Source organism: Cajanus cajan, chromosome 1 (assembly GCF_000230855.2).
Source record: "Cajanus cajan strain Asha chromosome 1, NIPB_CcT2T_4, whole genome shotgun sequence".
In the NCBI taxonomy this organism is placed as follows: Eukaryota; Viridiplantae; Streptophyta; class Magnoliopsida; order Fabales; family Fabaceae; genus Cajanus; species Cajanus cajan.
The window spans coordinates 16,240,097-16,260,264 of record NC_138517.1 but is presented as its reverse complement, the minus strand read 5'-3'; the positions used below and the strand labels follow the sequence as shown (position 1 = coordinate 16,260,264).

Genomic DNA, 20,168 nt, shown 5'->3' with positions numbered 1-20,168 from the left:
AGTGTTACTAATAATTGTTAGTAATGTTATCTTATTATGTTAGTCTATATTTCTAACAAAAATTTATAGGCTTATAAAATAAATCATTGTTAAGGAAAAAAATCAATGATTTTTAATTTTAGAAAGATAAAAACAAAAAATTATAAGAATTAATATTAAAAATTATTTATTTTACAAGGACTAAAATAATATTTACAAATTTATAAAAGAATGGTAAACAAGAAAAAAAACTTACATCACAAAAATAATTTGCTCTTTTTATGGAAAAAAATATATATTTAAATCAATATTAGAATTATATTAGTAGTCTTTAAAATATTAAAAATTATGCTACATAATTTAGATATTAAAAAATTCTTCAAATTAGTCTTTCAATATTAATAAATTATATTAATACAGAAATTAAATTAAAGTCCACTATTAACCTATGCAATAAAAAATGTACAAATTGTGAATGAGAGAAGTATGCCACTTGAGATAAAAAGTTGATAGTGAATAAATTTGGAATTCCTAAAAATTATGCTATAATAAGCACTTTAGACTTAATAATATTATAAATATATAATTAAATATTTTTATTGCGTCGACAATGAGAATCGCACAAGTAAATTATTAATATAATATTTGGTAATTTATATTTCATCACAAGCACAACACTAATAATATGAAATAACTATAACCAAAGTTATACAAGTACAAACGCTTCCAACAATGAAATCATAAATATAAAACCTAAGGATATGTCCCTCTTGCCGGTGAACAATATAAAACAACCATAAATTCCAGCTTATTTTCTGTAGATAACTTGTTTTGCTCAAATGATTTGCAAAAGGATGGGTCTTCAAGATGCTGGAAATTAACACAAGAAATGTGAGCTTCCCAAATGTCAAAATGAAACACAAATTTATTGACGTTCTCTCAGATAAATAAATAATCAATTTAAATGAATAATGTTTTTATTTACACAAAGAAAATTAACACTAGTATTTGTCAAGAATTTGAAGTAATAAGAATAACATATATAGTTAATGATAGATAAAAATAAATAATAAAAAAACACAATTAGCTCATTTGAAAAACTTGCATAGTATAACATTGATAATCTTTCGAGTTTTATAAGGCTATCAAGTATGAGCATTAGTAATATTAATGCTATGTATCCAACGATTATAAATAGCCAAGAAATCGCAATTCTTAGTTAATTAGCATACTACGCCTATAATTGTTGTGCAATATTAATATATCTAATTTCATTTGCAAAATACGTCACAAAAGCATAGATTAACAATTCTATTGCAAAATCTTGAGTATATATGTTCTAACATGCATCGTGAAATATATTCGTATCATCTCTCAAATCAACTATTTTATTTAACCAGGCATACATCACTCAATAATGTTATACATCAAATTTTATTGATCCAAACATTAAATTAAAATTTCTAAATATATAAATCAAATATTTAAATTTTTAAAAAATTAAAAATAATATAATACTTTATTTCATTAATTTAAATTGATGAATAATTATAAAAATATTTTATATGTCGATTTGAAGCTATATAACAAAATATCATATGATTTTTATTTTTTTAAAATTTGAAAACTTGATCTATATATTAAATTTTTTTTAATTCAATTGTTGAATCGTTAAAATATGATGTAAAATATATAAGTTATTAAGTAAAGTAAGTAATAGTTTAAAAAGCTTACTCTTGAAACAGGTGAATTTCACCTATATATTATATAGAATTAGTTGACACCATGATATCAAATGTGTGAAATGACATCTTCAATAATTTCATATATAATACAAATTCAATCAATCTAAATGTTGTATTTAACATTTAGATTTTGCATACAAATCTAAATTTTGTATATAAAATTATTATTAATCTAAATAATTTAATATACAAAATTGCATACAAATTTAAAATTATTTAATATTTTATTATATCACTTTATTTTAATGTATACAATAATATTTAAAATATATGTAAATATCTATTATTAAATAATATATTTAAAAAAGTTCAATTAAAATTTTCTATGATCACAAATGGAATATCATAAAAAAAAACAATGGTTAAATAAATTAACTTTACATTCGAAAAAAAAAATATTGAAAGCCTCATCTCACATGATAACAACAAATTGAAAATCATTGGCGTACATAAAATCATAATGTTTATAACCTTAGGCTTTCACATGAATTGATCTTCTAAACATTCATCACACAAAAAATGAGTTTTATTTATTTATTTATGATTTTTAATAGATACTTGAATGACCTGTCCACTTTAACATTCAAATATCAAAGAGCTTAAAAACAAATTTTATTATTGAAATATTAATGGAAAACAAAGAGGTTGAGTAAATCACAGAGGATAAAGAAAAAGTAAGTTACCCAGGAGAAAAAAGAAACTTACGAATAGAACGAAATGGAGTATGTTTGTTTTGTATTTTTGTTTTAGTTTTAAAAATTAAAAAATAATTTGTAAAGGCTAAAAGTAGGACAAGAAGATGCAAAAGAGTAATATGGTCTTAAATAATGATGTATGAAAGTATTATATAATGTAATATGTAAAGCTCTTTTCCATTAACTGTTTGTACCAATTAAACTCTTTTAATTTAAAATTTATGATAATTATTTATTATGTGAAAAGTAAAAGTAATTATGTATGGAAAGACTACAATTTATTACCTGTTAAGCTATAGTCACCTCCGTACATGAGAGAATTTAAAATAGGCATGTGAGCAAGAACGCTTGAATAATATTGAGCCCAACACCATCCAAAAGCTTATAACAAATCCAAATGTCATACTTATGTAAAATTCATGACTTAAAAGTGAATTTTCATTCTCATGAATTTCAACTTTTGGCCCTTTTACGTGCTCCCCATGATCAATACACGATTTCTCCAGTGGTGGCCCACAAAGATCAAGATTATCTTCAAAACTCGAGGCAGGGAAACTTTGTAATTGTGTGCCAGTTGGAATTTCTCCAATTAGATGGTTGTGTGACAAATCTAACATGGCGAGTCGATGAATTTGAGTAAGACTCAGAGGAATTGAATCAACAAATTGGTTTCTTGACAAATCAAGAAATTCAAGTGATGATAGCTTGCCAATATTTGAAGGAATTTTTCCTGTCAAGTTGTTTCTTGATAAATTTAATGAAATCAATCCAAATAAATTCTCTATTTCGATAGGAATTTCTTCTGAAAAGTGATTGCTTGAGAGATCAATACTTTTTAAAAGTAATAACTCAGTAGTTTTGAACATTTGTTCTGAACCTTTCCACATCAAGAATGCATTTAGATCGTATGATATATTGCCTCTCATATTGCTGGTGTTGACAAAATACCGATGATCTCCAGAATCCCTTAAAAATGTATTTTGAGCCATTGAAGTAAAAATTTTTATGCATGAGGGAATTTGCCCAAATAAGTTATTTTGAGAGAGATCCAACAGTTGAATGCTTCTTAGATAACAAATTTCTAATGGTAAACTTCCATAGAAATGATTCATCCCCAAACTTAAAATTTGCAACTCTTGTAATTTGCTCCCAATCCAAGCAGGGATACGGCTTGATAACTTGTTTTTTGCCATATCAAGCATTACTAGCTTTGTGCAATTACTCAGAGAGAAAGGGATCTCATTTGTTAAGTTGTTGTTTCTCAATAGTAATGCTTGAAGATCAAAAAGAGATCCCATGGAAGTAGGAATCTTTCCTGAAAAATCATTGTGACTTAGATCTAAATAAGATAATGACTTGAAATGGCTCCAACAATTCGGAATATGTCCAGATAATTGATTATTTGAAAGGTCTAATTGGTATAAGGTTTCAATTGTACCATTGGCACATAAAAATGAAAAAGAATTTGAGAATTTGTTTTTGGATAAATCAAGAAACATAGAGTATTGTAGAAATGGTGGTATTGGGCCTTCAAATTGATTTGAACCAAGAATTAGGGAAAAATGAGGATTCTTCTCTGGAAAATTTGGAATTATACCAGAGAGATTGTTGTACGAAATATTCATTGAAATCCATTCCTGTAATGCTAATGTAGCCCAGAACCACTTTGGAACCATATCTGATATTGAAGCATTTGAAATGTCAAGATTTCTGAAATGATTTTGTGTTTTCAACCATTTGGGAAATGTTGGACCTAGCATGCAAGATCGCAATCTTATGTAGCTCAACTGAAATGGTGGAACCCAATTTTGTGTGAATGTCAAGGCCAATAATGAGTTCTCTGACAACTCCAAGTCTTGTAACTTAGACAAATTAGTGAAATGGTAGTTAGTGAGCACACCTTTTAAGGAATTTGATTGCATATCTAGACTCTCTAGCTGAGGTGGAAATCGAAAATCTTTAGGAATGTCTCCATTTAGCTTGTTTCCATAAAGATATAATCCTTTTAAAGATGAGAATATTGAGAGGTCAGGTAGTGTCCCATTGATTTGATTCATGCCTAGATATAAATATTCCAATGAATATCTAGCACATCCAGATAAGTGATGGATTATCTTGGTAAACTCTTCAACCAAGCTATTGTTAGACATGTCTAATGAGTGCAAAGCACATGAATTGCCAAATGATTTTGGAACTCCACCTTCTAAAGAGTTTGAGCTAATTGACAAAAGCTTCAATTGAGATGGCAATATGTTGTTTTCAAGAATTTTTCCACTTAATTGATTGTCAGAAAGAATCAATACTTTTAAAGATGAGAATATTGAAAGGTCAAGCAACGTACCATTGATTTTATTTCCTTCCAAGTTTAATTCTTGCAATGAGTATTTGGAACACCCGGACAAGTGATCAAATATCACTAGTAGCTCTTCACTTAAATTATTATAAGAAATATCTAGTGAGCTCAAAGTACATGCTCTCCCAAATGATTTTGGAACTCCACCTTCTAAAGAGTTTGAGCTAATGGACAAAGACTCCATTTGAGATGGCAATTTACTTCCTTCGGGTATCTTCCCACTCAATTGATTGTTAGAAAGATCCAATATTTTTAAAGATGAGAATACTGAAAAGTCAGGTAAGGAACCTATGATTTGATTGTATCTGAAATACAATTCTTGTAATGAGTGTCTAACACAGCCACCAGACAAATTATGAAGAATTGATGGAAGGTCTTCAGTCAAATTGTTCTTACTCATGTATAAAGAATGTAAGGTGCATATATTCATGAAGGATTTCAAAATCCCAGCCTTCAATCTATTATAAGAGAGGTCAAGGTGCTCAAGGGAATTCATCTTGACCATGTCAAAATGATTGGATGTGGAAACCTCCAAGAGGTTATAACTAAGATCAAGCTCAACAAGGTTGGAAGTGGTGTTTGACACCCACTGGAATATCATTGGTGACGTGAAGGTGTTCGAGGATAGATCAAGGAGGGAAAGGGAAGTAGAAAAATTGAATGTAGAAGGCCTCAATGAAAGGATAAAATGATCGGAAAGGCTACAATCACTTAAACTTAGTTGTCTTAGTTTTGGTAGCTTGGCAATCATTTGCAGGTAGCTGTGAGAAGTGTTAAGAATAGGTATGGATGACAAGTAAAGATGGGTTAGAGAAATGAGATTAGACAAACACTGACCTCCATCATAAATTTTGAGAGCAACATCACCACCATATATATTTCCTCCAAGATAAAGCTCTTGTAAGTTTGAAAGGTTCCCAAGCTGAGATGGTATATTTCCTTCAAAAGAATTGTAGCTGAGATCAAGATACTGCAACTTGGAGAGATTTCCGAGTTGGGATGGTATCTTTCCTTCAAAAGAATTGTACCTGAGATCAAGATGTTGCAACTGGGAGAGATTTCCAAGTTGAGGAGGGATTATTGAAGCCTCCAGATGAAAATTCCCAGCAAGATTCAAGTATTTCAAATGAGAAAGAGAGCCAAAGTGAGTTGGAATTTTTCCTTCAAAACCACAGAATGACAGATCAAGGGATATCAAGTTGGTGAGAGAGCCAAGAAACTCTGGAATATGTGTGTTGTAAAAATAATTGAGACTGAGGTTCAAATAGTTTAATTGTTGCAACTCCACCAACGACTTGTGGATCTCTCCGCTGAGATAACTTTGCGAGTAGGAGATTTCATAGTGATCATGGAAAGCATATTCCACATGAAAGTGACCGTGAAGGTCGAGCATGAGGACATGGCGAGTGAGGTTGCTGCAGCGGATGCCCTTCCATTGGCAGCAGTGAGGAGTGGTCCAAGAGGAGAGCATGCCATAGCGATCAACAAGGGCAGCCTTGAATTGGAGAAGAGCTTCCCTCTCCCTTTGAATGCATTGAATTTCATGTTCATCACCACAAACAACAACCTCCACCCACACCAAACACACCATCATCATCAACATTTTCAATTTCAAACGCATCCTTATTATACTCATTATCATCACAACCACTAACTCATTCATTGATACTTGTTCTCTCTTTAATATTAGCACTGCCAATACCCATATATATAACATATGAGCCAACCACTTCGAAAGCTCTCTAACTACATAAATAATAAATTATTTATGACGAACATAAATTAATTTATCTTTTCCATAGCTAAACTTAATTTTATTGTTTCTTGTTCACTTGTTTATCATTTTAAATTTTATATCTATGTTTACTTTTGCTTTTAGTTTTATTAATATAAACGAAATTCTTAACAATGTTTATTATTTTACTTTTTATATATCAAAATGATTATTTACTCATTTAATTTTATTTTTTTTGAAGTTTAGTTTGTAATATAATAACGACATATAAAAAACAGTAGCTTTTGCTTCGATGAATCCGCATAATGGATTAAATGAAAGTATAATGTGTTGAGCGAAGTTTAGACGTAAAAAGTGTGTTAACGGAAGATACTTTTCTCTTCTCATAAATATAAATGGCTCCGCTCTCAAATACGAAATAGCTATTATTCTCACTCATTGTGCTTACCCATCATTTCTTCCATTGATTAGTGTCTGTCTGAATCACATTGTTTTCATTGATTTTAGTTGGCCCTTTGGGTGGAACAAAAGGAGAAAGACTTGGAAAATAACAAAGTCATCGCGTAAGTTAAAACAATAAATGTGAAAATTGTTATAAAGTGGGATGGCCCTTATACCACTTTCTACGATCAAAACAAAATGAAGACTTTGAAAGTCTGCTCATCCTAGCATATACGTTAAACAATAAAATCTGTGAAGCACTCTGCGCGTCTAGTGATGAGAAATTATAATACTATATACACAACTTTAAATTTGAGCTATGATAACTTTTTTTTTAATTCTGATAGATAAAAAATAATAATAATAAAATATGTGTCTATGATATAAAGTAAGAAAATAGGAGAAAAATCAAAAATCAAAATTGAAGAAAAAAGAAAGGAATTAATTAATAAATATATAGAGTGAAAATAAAGGTTACTTAGTAGAAGAAAAAGCAAATATTATCACTCTATATATAATAAACGAGAATACATATATGGCAAGTATTTTTAGAAAATTTTTTAATGATATTTTTAGGTATTTCTTTTTAATGAAATGGATTTTAGGAGATTTTTAACATCTTATTTATTTTAATTTATCTTTATAATATATATTTTTAAATAAAATATTTTTAAAATAATTAATCAATAATTCATAATAATCTTATAATATAATATAAGTTATTTATTATAAATCTAAAATATAATTCATATTTGAAAATACTTTATACAAATTTTAATTATAATTAATTTATACATCTAAATAATATATATATATATAATAATGTATTATATAAATTATAATAATATAATAAACATTAATTAACTTATGTAATACAAATACTAAAATATTAGTATATATATAATCGATTACGTAATATAATTATAAAAAATTGATAGAAACATAATTTTAAATATATAAACTTTAACTGTTTTGGTTTGTAGTAATTTTATATATAATTTTTAAATTTTAATTATTTATTTTAATTTAATGATTGTTATTAGTTATTTTTATATTAATAAGTGTTTTTATTTGAGTCACTCCATATATATATATATATATATATATATATATATAATTAAAGAATTAAGATATTTCATACCTCTAACAATTATATAAATAAGATATTAGATGGTTGTGAGTGATTATTTAAAAAGGATGTGAAAAATTATTTTTTAACATTTGAGGGATATAATGGTTCATTCCAAAATGGGAGACCAAAAATGGTTACATAACCTTGTATCTCCTTTATAATATGTGTAGATAATTTATTAATTTAACATGACATAATCGATTTTATTAAAATAATTGATAAGTGTTGTTACGATACTTCTTTGTATTTTTTTTTTTTTTACAAAAAAGTCATTTTAGGTGAAATTACATGATATTTTTCTCACAATCCCACGATGTTTCACATTTACCAAACATATTGTAATTATAATTTCTTCACATTTCATTTTCTTACAGGCTTCTTCTCTCCCACCAAATACAAGGTAAATTTTATAGTTCATTTTTAATATATAAAAGGTTTTATATACAACAAGTATTTGTCGTTGAAGATTTGAATAATGACCTTGGGTATTATTTTTGGTGAAATTTGATTTCGAGAATCAAATATAAATAATTTTTTTAGTAGGACTCAATATCTTTCAAAATTGTGTGGATTCCTTTTATTTGAACTAATAACCTATTAGTTTTCAACTTGAGAAAAAGAAATAAAAAGAGAGAGATTTTGCATAAATGCAAAATAGTAAGAATAAATGCAAAATAGTAAGAGTTTGGAGAAGAAATTGAGATAAGAAGTGAAAAGATTAAGTTTGGAGAAGAAATGGAGATTCGGAAGTGAAAAGTTAAGTTTGGAGAAGAACAAGTAAGGAGAAGGAAATTGAAAACAAATATAAATTATTAAAAAAGAAATGATGGTTGGTAACATTGTAATAACCTATTGATCCATAAGCATCGGTGAGACTTAAGATACGTAGGGTGTTTACAAGTTTTAACCCTTATTACATGGTGCAAATTAGTATTTATAGAGTACAATTTGTAACTACCCATAACTACCCATAACTTCCAACAAAAATTGTCTATTGATAATTTTTTTCTTCGATCTCTATCATTGGTGACATCTATGATCTTGATTCTTCGACTAATCAAATTTTCATCATATTCTTGTCATAGTGAGATTAATTGGAAAATAATATTCTAGCACTTAGTCAAAATAATACACAAAAAATAGTATTATTTTGACTATGATCTTTGTCCTCAATCTCAAAGGAGGTAGAAATGGCAAAGGAGATACTAAGAATCATTCTTAGGGACTATGATGCTCATCATGACCCCAAACACTTCCCCGACGTTGCACTTGAGGTCACAACAACTAATTTTGAGATGAAGTTGGTGTTGTTGAATCTAATCCAAAACAACTAGTTTGTCAGGATTGAGCAAGAAGATTCACACATGCATCTTCACTTATTCATTGAGCTATATGGTACTATTAAGATACATCAAGTTTTTGAAGAAGTAATCCAAATGAATTTGTGCCTCTTCTTACTCAATGGGAAGCTAAGATGTGACTTAGTGCTCTTCCACATCAAAGCTTGAGTAATTGGTCCAAAGTGAAGACAAAATTCTTGGTAAGATTTTTTCCCCAATCCAAGATCACAACCACTAAGTGATTGATATTATTATCATCACAACCACTAAGTGATTGATATTAGAGAATTGGATTGATACTTGTTATGACTTTAATTAGCACTGCCAATATCCATATATATAACATCCCATAAATAATAAATAAATAAAAAGAGACCATTAATTTTGCACCGTCAATTACGAAACTAATCACAACTTCTAGACCGCTTTTGGTATCTTAATACTCAAATACATTAACCGTAGAAATATGTGTCCTTTTGAGCCATAAATATATTTGTTTTTATTACGTACCACAAATAAGTTTAATATGATAAATAAATGAATCAGAGAAGATTTGAAGGAAGACGACAACGATATCGAAGAAATGATGGAAATAACGTTTTAAAATACAAATGATTAAAGCAATAATATTGAAATATATATGTTTAGGGATCAAAATAATAATGAGTAATAATATTGATTTGACATAAAAAAGAAATTATTATATGCTACTTGTAACGTTTTATTCTCTATTACAATTTAAGTAAATCACTGTTAGAAAAGTGTTGTTTTTTGTGAATTTTTTTTATAAAAAAATATTTGTAGAATTTTTTTATGAATTTTCTTGCAATAATAATTTTATAAATCTTTTTTGCAAAAAATGATTTACAGAAATTTCTTATAATTTTTTTATGAAAAATAATCTACAAGAAATTTTTGTAAATTCTGTTGCAATTCTAATGATCATAGAAATTTTTTTAAATATTAAAAATTTACAGAAAATGTTGTAAAAATTTTGTTTTATTTCTTGCAGATTTTCTTATAAAAATAAATTCACAAGTAATGTTTACTAAATGACAAAAAAATTTCAAAGGTAACTTTTCCTGCGAATTTTTCTGCCAATTTTAATCTGCAAAAAAAATTTTAAAAAAATTTAAATTTATAAGTTTAATAATTAAAATATTTTTAATTAAAAAATGTTATTTTAGTAAATTATTTATATATAATTAATTTTTATTTTAATTTTAATTAAATTAAATTTATAAAATTTATAAATATGAGAAATTAATGGTAATGAGTTTTAATTTAATGATAATTTATCAAATTTTAAAAATAAAAGTATTTACTTAATAAAATATTATTTTACTAAATTATTAATAAATATTTCATAAAAATTAATTTTAATTTAAAATATTAATAAGTTAAATATTTGTTTTAATTAAATTTATAAATTAATGATGATGAGTTTTAATTTAATGATAGTTTTAAAATAAAATTATTTAATAAAAAAAAACTAAATTTTTAGAATATTGAATATTGTAAGAGTTAAAATAATTTATAATAACATAATTTTATAGTTCAACATAATGAATTAATCCTCTTTCTAAAGACATGATCTAATTAATATTTAAAGAAAATTTCAAGTCTCACATCAATTAGAAATAAAAAAAAAATTAAAAAGTATATAAGTTGGGACAACAATCATCTTACAAGTTGATTTTATATGGTTAAGTATTACACATATAATCTACAATTTAAGAGTTTAAAAGTTTATATATCACATGTTGGAGACTTCTTAATGTTTCGGAAGAATTCATTGTGAGCATTTGAAAGTTAAAAAATTATTAATAGAATTTAAACAAAAATTACCTTTAAATTTTAAATTCACAATAAACTTTCTGTAGTAATTTTTTTAATTTTTTTGTAAGAAATTTTCCTACAGAATTTCTTGCGAAAAAATTCATAGAAAATTTTGCAGGAAACTTTCTTGCAAATTTTTTTCTTCTTGCGAATTTTTTTCGCAAGAAATTTCACAGGAAACTTTGTTACTAATTATTTTCGCAAGAAAATTTCTTGCGAATTTTAAAATTTACAAAAACATATTATTCACGAAGGTATTACCTAAAGATAAAATTTCACAAAAAAATTCGTAGGAACAATATTTCCTGCAATTTTTTAAACAAAATTCGCATGAAAAATTGTATATAATAAGATAAATTCTAGTAGTTGCACAAATTATTTAAACATTTATATTTATATTTTATTTTGTTAAAAACTTAAAATTCATATATGTGAAGGATTGTGTTTGAATTAGTTTATTGGCTTTGGAAAAAGATAAATGGTTTTTTTTTCCTTTTATAAAGTAATATGAAACATTCATTAACTTTACTTATAACTAATTTTTATTAAAAAAATTGATTAGTCATTTCTGATAGTGTGTCTCTCAATCACATTGTTTTCATTGATTTTAGTTGGCCCTTTCGGTGGAACAAAAGGAGAAAGACTTGGAAAATAACAAAGTCATCGCGTAAGTTAAAACAATAAATGTGGAAATTGTTATAAAGTGTGATGGCCCTTATACCACTTTGTAGTATATAAGTATTGTCAAAATATATATTTATGAAATAAATTTTTCGAGTTGATTAACTAATGCCAAATGTTTAACAGGAGAAAATTTAGGAAAATAAAATTGAGCAAAATGAATCAACTTCTCCTTATCAAATGTAGAAAATGAATCTCTTGGATTTATGCATGCTACACAAAGAAGCAACTCAGTCTTTACTTCTATGAAACAGTTATTTAACTGTTCGAGCTGTCAATCAATCACTTGAAAAAATAATTGAACTTGAAAATGGCGCAGATTAAAAACTTGCTCTACTTTGCGCCTCGACCTTTCTTGTGTTTGAAAGGTGTCATTCATATTTAGAACCACAATGTTATGTTTTTCACAAAATGATGGAACATTATTGAGCAAAGAAGACCAACCATCATCTCTTATTGCTTGTAATTTTTGTTTGGACACTAAAACTAATTACATAGCATTTACAATATCTTGATCACTTCTTTGCAGTGCTTGAGATAACTCATGAGTAATTCCTAAAATATTTTTCATCAAGTGCAAGGTGAAAACAAATTCAAAAGTTTGTGTAGAATTCAATGAAGCACATGCTTCACCTTTTTGCTATAAACTTATGCCATCTTCCTTAACTATTTCAAGCACATCAATCATGGAAGGGAACAAGGAAAGTAGACTAAGTAATGTACCATAATGTGAGCTCCATCTAGTATCTCCCACCTTCTTGATTGTAGTTTCTTGATTCAAGCCACGTCCTTTAGAAGTTTCTCCTATTTACAATGCTTCTTTCACCTTTGCAATTTGACTTTCTCAAAGAATATCTCAACACTTACATGATGCTCCAGCAATATTAGAAATATTAGCAACCAAGTTAAAAATAATGCAACTCCAACATGTTTTTTTTCCACTATAACAAAAACTAATTGAAGTTGATAGGCAAAACAATGAATATAAAATGCAAAACAGTTCTCTTTTAATATCAAGCTCTTAAGACCATTAAATTCACCTTGCATATTACTTGCTTCATCATATCCTTGTCCATGTAACCTTGATAAACTTAATCCATATTTTGAAAACAATGACTCCAAAGCTAATTTTAATGATAAAGCATTAGTATTAGAAACATGAACAAGACCAAGAAAACATTCTATAACTTGCCCCTTTTTTTTTATTAACATAACATAAAACCACAATCATTTTCTCTTTCATTGAGATATTTTGAGATTCATAAAAATTATCTCCTAGATCATCAAGTATAGCTTTAGTAGTTTCACTAGTAGATCTAATAATATCTTTTTGTATTGTAGGAACTGTCAACTTAAGATTTCCATGAGCATTTTATTATCACTTTATGAATAGCTTCATTGTAGTTAGCAAGAAAATTTGAAAGTTTAAGAAAATCTCCCTTATTACTTGATGACATTGACTCATCATTACCATGAAAAACTTATCCTTGGCATAATAAGAATCGAGTGCAATCAACTATTGCAGTCAAATTAATTCGATATTCCTTTTTAGTTTGATCATACTACTTACATATTGCAACTTCAATATGTTGTTTTTGTTTCATCAAAGATTGACAATTCCTCTATGCTTGATTATGAAAACTATTTGGACCTCCAACATGAACTTGAAACCTCGCACTTTTTTTCCAATTTGTAAAACCTTCTGTTATGAATACATCACCACTACCTTTATGTTTCCCATCATGTGATCTCATAAGATAACAACATTAAATGTGTTGCATCCTCCTTTTGACTATATTCTAACCAACCTCTATATTGTAAATATCAATCTGGATTAAATTTATGAATGGTATCTCCAAATTGTCATTGTGGAGAATTTATCTCTTTTGGTTGACAAGAACCCTTTTGCAAAAAATATCTTATAACTTCATCTCTATCACTTAGATGATAATTTGAAATTTTTAGCCTTAGACAAGGGTCGCCAGGAAGCTTTTTCAAATCACATTCTAAAAATATTTTTTTGGTAGATGGACCTAATTTGACTTCTTTTTCAACATGTATTTAAAGAGAAAATAGTTGCTCCGAAGATGATTTTCTTTTAAAATACCTTTCCATTACTACAACTAAAATCAATATAATTTTAATTAATGTAATGTTCATAATATACAATGTTTCTTCTAAACATAAAATTAAAATGAGTAAATAAAAATTAAAATACTGAATTTCTCATTCAAAATTAAAAATAATTCAAATAAAGTAATATAAAAATCACTAACATCAAAGATCACTTTAAATATATAGTTTAGCTATTGAAACACGAAGGAGTAGAGATGGAAAAAGATTTTTTTTTCCAATTTCACTCTTCTGCACTTTATAATATGTTAGAGGTAGAGTTAAACCTCAAAATATGAATAGAAAGTAAAAATAAAAGAATATATATATATAAAATATCTAAAAAGAGGTTAGGAATAACTTACATTTTTTTTTCTTGATTTACTTGAAATACATACATTATTAATTTACAATTTTTTTATCTTGATTTTACAATTTAAATGCTTAACAATTTTTTTTTTCTTCTTGAACACGTAATTCTTTGTTAAATTTTATAGCATGTTAAAATATTTTTTTTTAAGTATTCCTTCTCCCGCGGCGGAGATAATGCTGCAACAAGGCTCCAATTCTGTTTTTATTTTGTTACTTCTTCAGTTTTCTTTTTTTAATTTATTTTTTATTTTAAAATTTTAAGTGGAGGCAATATAATGCTATATATATTATAACAAAAGAAACTAAAAAGTTAGTCGCGGCAGCTGTCCTCACAACTCATCAAGTGGATCTGTCAATAATAACATATGACGACGGTACGTAGTTATTTTATTCATAACTATTTAATCTCAATCATTTATTTTAATTTAATGGTTGTCATTAGTTGTTTTCATATTTTTATATTAAAAAGTGTTCTTATTTGAGTCACATCATATATTACTATAAGAAAAATACTAATTATTGACAAAAAATTTTGATAGAAAAGGATAAATTTCTGATGTATTTTGTTTTTTTTTCGACGGATTTAAATCCGTTGAAAAAAGTGGTGTCGAAAAAAAAATCGTCAAAAATTATAATATATTTTTAATTTTAATAAATTTATTAATGTAACCGTCCTCATATTTGGCCTCTCAAGGGTTCTACTTCACGACATTTCACTTTTTAGAGTATTTTATCCTTACTTGCGCAATTTCTGGGAAACTTCCTAGAAGGTGACCCATCCCAATACTACTCCAAGTCAAACACACTTAACTGTGAAGTTCTAAGCTACTGAAATGTATATGTATGTTGTCAGTATAGCTTGTACGAATTAATTCATTTAAGTCGTCCTTAAATATACAATCTCATACTTGTACTATAATAATAATATATAATAATTTTATATTATGAATGATAATAATAATAATAATAATAATAATAATATATTCAATTATTCTTTATTTATATGTACTTACTTTTATAATTAACATCTTCTTATTTCTATTTAAAATTATATTTAAATTATTTAATTTTATAATTTATAATGATAATAGAATTTATAAAATTATAAATATTTATTTATTACATACTTATAAATTAAATTTTAACATTTTAAATAAATTATTAATTAATTTAATATATTTATTTACCTTAAATCAAACATATAAAATTCAAAAAAATATATTTATCCTTGTTTTATTTTCTAATATCAACCATTAATAAAATACTAACTTAAAAGCTTATATAATTATATCATAATATTCTCATATCAAATTTAAAACCAGATATTAGTTGTGAGACCCTTTCCTTTTTTTCTCTTCCTTCACTCTCACTCACTTTCACTTGCACTCTCTTTTGCACTTTGGTTGTTGATCTTTCTTTCTCTCAAGCCTTAACCTTGTTCAAATTCTTTTCTCTCTAGCTGAAGCCGTGAGTGATCTTGGAGACCCTTCCTTGCAAGCTTGAATTCGTTCAGAGCTAATCGTGTGCGGAGTTCTCTTCCTCTTCTTCTTTTCCATTTTTCTTATTCTCGGAGCTCGGAGTTCTTGAACCGAGGTAAGGGAAGTTAGATTCTACTGTGGTTTGGCTGAAGATGAGTCTAGAAACTCATTTTTTTGCTGAGGATTGATTATTTTTGGTTGTGATTTTCTAAGATTTGCGTTTGGGGTTTTCGGGGTTTTTGAGAAATTTTGGGGAATTCTTGATTTGTTGTTGCATGTACAAAAAAATGGTATTTTTGAGCTATTGTATGAAAATGTGGTACTTTAAACCGTTTGCATGTGGATTTTCTGTTGATTTTTGCAGGTTTTAGACAAATTTTCAAACTTGGGGGAGTTGTTGCTGAGCTTCGCGCTGGGCGCTGTTCTTCGCGCCGGGTGCGTGACCACCGGGGGGCTCTATTTAGGCAAGTCCGCCGGGCGCAAAGGAACAGCCGTTCATTTGGACTCATGCTTGTGAGCAGAGCTTTAATAAGCTGAAGAGGAGGTTGACTACTTCTCTTGTGCTAGTGTTGCCGGATTCTAGTGAGCCCTTTGATGTGTTTTGTGATGCTTCTCACCAGGGTCTGGGGTGTGTGCTAATGCAAAATAGGAAAGTAGTGGTGTATGCTTCAAGGCAATTGAAGAACCATGAGAGGAACTATCCCACCCATGACTTGGAGTTGGCAGCTGTGGTGTTTGCCTTGAAGATATGGAGGCATTACTTGTATGGTGCTCGATTCAGTGTCTTCAGCAATCATAAGAGTCTGTAGTACTTGTTTGATCAGAAGGAGCTGAACATGAGGCAGAGGCGGTGATGAAGTTTCTGAAGGATTATAACTTCTAGTTGATGTATCATCCTAGCAAGGCCAATGTTGTGGCAGATGCGCTGAGTAGGAAATCTATTCACATGTCTGGTATGATCGTGAGGGAGCTAGAGCTGGTCGAGGAGTTCAAAGATCTGAACCTCTATATGGAGTTAGCTTAGGATCACATTAGTTGTGGGATGGTTACTATAACTAATGAGTTCTTGAGGTAGGTTGGACTTAAGCAGTTGCAAGATGTGGAGCTGGTGAAACTTCTTAGTTTGTTGGGTACCGAGAAAGCTGTTGGTTTTGAGCTGGGAGAAGATGGAATCTTGAGGTTTAAGGGCATAATTTACCTACCTCAGGATGCTGAGTTGAAGAGAGCTGTATTGGAGGAAGGCCACAAGAGCAGACTTAGCATACATCCTGGTATGACTAAGATGTACTAAGACCTCAAGAAGACTTTTTGGTGGTCTGGTATGAAGAGAGAGATAACTGAATATGTGGCGGCCTGTCTGACATGTTAGAAGGTGAAGGTTGAGCATTAGAAGCCGAGTGGGTTGATGCAGCAGATTGAGATTCCAGAGTGGAAGTGGGATAGCATTACTATGGATTTCATTGTGGGGTTACCTAGGTCAACCAGGAATAGTGATGCTATCTGGGTGATTGTCGATCGGTTGACCAAGTGTGCACTTTTCTTGCCTGTTAACATCAAGTGGTCCTTGGAGAAGTTGACGCAGTTGTATGTGAAGGAAATAGTACGGTTGCACGGGGTGCCTTCTAGTATTATTTCTGACAGAGATCTGAGGTTCACTTCTAGATTTTGGCAGAGTCTACATCAAGCCCTAGACACGAAGCTGAAGCTGAGTTCTGCTTATCATCCACAGACGGATGGTCAGTTAGAGAGGACAATCCAGTCCTTGGAGGATCTGCTGAGGGCTTGCATGTTAGACCACTTGGGTAGCTGGGAGGAGGTTCTACCGTTGGTGGAGTTTACTTACAACAACAGCTTTCAAGCTAGCATTGGGATGGCGCCATTTGAAGCCTTGTATGGCAGGAGATGTAGGACTCCTCTATGCTGGTATCAGGATGGTGAATCAGTAGTTGTGGGACCAAAACTGATCCTACAAACTACTAAGAAGGTGAAGCTGATTTAGGAGAGGATGAAGACTGCTTAGAGTAGGCAGAAGTCATATGCTAACAAAAAGAGTAAGCCTTTGGAGTTTGCTGAAGGGGAGCATGTATTTCTGAAGGTGACTCCGACTTCTGGTGTGGGTAGAGCACTAAAGGCAAAAAAGTTGACACCGAGGTTTGTGGGTCCCTATCAGATCACACAGCGTGTGGGTCCGATTGCTTCGATTGGCTTTGCCACCGTCTCTTTCAAACCTACATGATGTGTTTCCTGTATCCCAGCTGAGGAAGTATGTTCATGACCCGAGTCATGTAGTAGAGCTGGATGATGTGCAAGTGAAGGAGAACTTGACTTTCGAGAAGTTACCGGTAGTTGTGGCGGATCATAAGCTGAAGGAGCTGAGTGGCAAGTCCATTACTCTGGTGAAAGTGTTGTGGGATGCAACTACTGGTGAGGCTACTTGGGAGGTGGAGCAGCAATTCAGGGAACGATATCCGTTTCTCTTCCCAAGTAAGTCTGTTTTCGGGGACAAAAACTCTTGTTGTTGGGGAGGTTGTGAGACCCTTTCCCTCTTTTCTCTTCCTTCACTCTCACTCACTTTCATTTGCACTCTCTTTTGCACTTTAGTTGCTGATCCTTCTTCCTCTCAAGCCTTAACCTTGTTCAAATTCTTTTCTCTCTAGCTGAATCCGTGAGTGATCTTGGAGACTCTTCCTTGCAAGCTTGAATCCGTTTGGAGCTAACCGTGTGCGGAGTTCTCTTCCTCTTCTTCTCTTCTATTTTTCTTCTTCCCGGAGCTCAGAGTTCTTGAATCGAGGTAAGGGAAGTTAGATTTTGTTGTGGTTTGGCTGAAGATGAGTCTAGAAACTCATTTGTTTGCTGAGGATTGTTTATTTTTGGCTGTGATTTTCTAAGATTTGCGCTTGGGGTTTTCGGGGTTTTTGAGAAATTTTGGGGAATTCTTGATTTGTTGTTGCATGTACAAAAAGATGGTATTTTTGAGCCGTTGTATGAAAATGTGGTACTTTGAACCGTTTGCATGTGGATTTTCTATTGATTTTTGCAAGTTTTGGACAAATTTTCGAACTTGGGGGAGTTGCTGCTGAGCTTCGCGCTAGGCGCTGTTCTTCATGCTGGGCCCGTGACCACCAGGGGGCTCTATTTAGGCAATCCCGCCGGGTGCGAAGGTGTGTGCGCCGGGCGAGCTTGAGAATGGGAGCCTCTGGTTGGCCCATGCCGAGCGTGACTTGAGCTGCGCCGGGCGCGATATCAATTGTGGCATGTTTTTGGATTTCTGGCATGGCGCTAGGTGCGAGTTGGTATGGCTGGGCGTGGAGGCTCATTGGGAGTCTCTGCCATGAGGGTGCCGGGCACAATTCAAATTGGGCTGGGCGCGAGACCTTGGGAGGTCTCTGCCTTCCTCACGCAGGGTGCGGGTTAGGCCACGTTGGGCGCGTGAGACTCCTTGGAGTCTCTCCCTAGGCATGCGCTGGGCGCAATTTTGTATTGCGCCAGGCGCGTGAGAGCCTTGGGCTCTCTGGCTGGGTCACGCCGGGCGCGGGCACTCTAGTGTCAGGCGCGTTGACCCCCTAGTGCTCTCTAGTTACGCCACGCCGAGCGCGATTATGAGTGCGTCGGGCGCGTATGATGATGTTGACTTATATGCTGATAGTTGTTAAATTTGTTGAGATTGTTGATAGATGTTATTATATGCTGAACTAAGTTGTACTTGATGAATATGTTGTGCTGATTAGATGATAGTGTTGAGAAATGATGTTAAGTTGTAAGAGATGTATATTGCTATGCTGAGCTGGGCTGTGATTGATGATTTTAATTGCTGAATTATAATATTGCTGTACTATAGAATGTTGAGCCGAGTTGTGAGTAGTAAGCTGTGTTGAATACTACTTGGTTGTGCTGTATGCTGATTTGCTGTGTTGTGTTGTGAGTTGTGTTAGCTGAGCTGTATGTTGATTATTAGCCACTATTGTGGTGCTGTTCTAGCCGCTACGTCGATGCTGTTATTAGCCACTATTGCGGTGCTGTTATAGCCACTAGGTCGGTGCTGTTATTGTCGTTATACGGTGCTATTATAGCCACTTGAGTGGTGCTGTTATTGCTGCTACGTAGTGCTGATATTGCCGCTTTATGGTGCTGATATTGTTAAATGTTGTGGTGTAGTATAAGTTGTGCTGGTGTGCTGATAGTTGTAGCTATTTACTAATCCTATTGTTATATATGTATGTTAATTTCTTTTCATTAGCTTACCCTTTGTTGTCTCCATGATGTTTC

General features: G+C 30.6%; 1 protein-coding gene across 2 annotated transcripts; it reads right to left on the bottom strand.

The window, feature by feature from the left end:
- Positions 1 to 605: 605 nt before the first annotated feature.
- Positions 606 to 6,482, bottom strand: LOC109804169 (receptor-like protein EIX2). 2 transcript variants are annotated; one of them, XM_020365957.3, is made up of 2 exons: positions 2,705 to 6,480; positions 606 to 849 (listed from the first exon to the last, which is right to left on the bottom strand). In XM_020365957.3, exon 1 carries the CDS (start codon positions 6,433 to 6,435, stop codon positions 2,719 to 2,721), a length of 3,717 nt encoding a protein of 1,238 aa, XP_020221546.3. In that variant the 5' UTR covers positions 6,436 to 6,480; the 3' UTR covers positions 606 to 849; positions 2,705 to 2,718. The 2 variants fall into 2 exon arrangements, with proteins under 2 accessions (XP_020221546.3, XP_082931970.1); XM_083075844.1 differs by lacking the exon at positions 606 to 849 and having other exon boundaries at positions 3,971 to 4,206; positions 4,320 to 6,482.
- Positions 6,483 to 20,168: the final 13,686 nt, after the last annotated feature.

Bases quoted from the DNA above. Each gene is read 5' to 3' on its own strand.
- LOC109804169 (XM_020365957.3), bottom strand. From the start codon at position 6,435: ATGAATGAGTTAGTGGTTGTGATGATAATGAGTATAATAAGGATGCGT.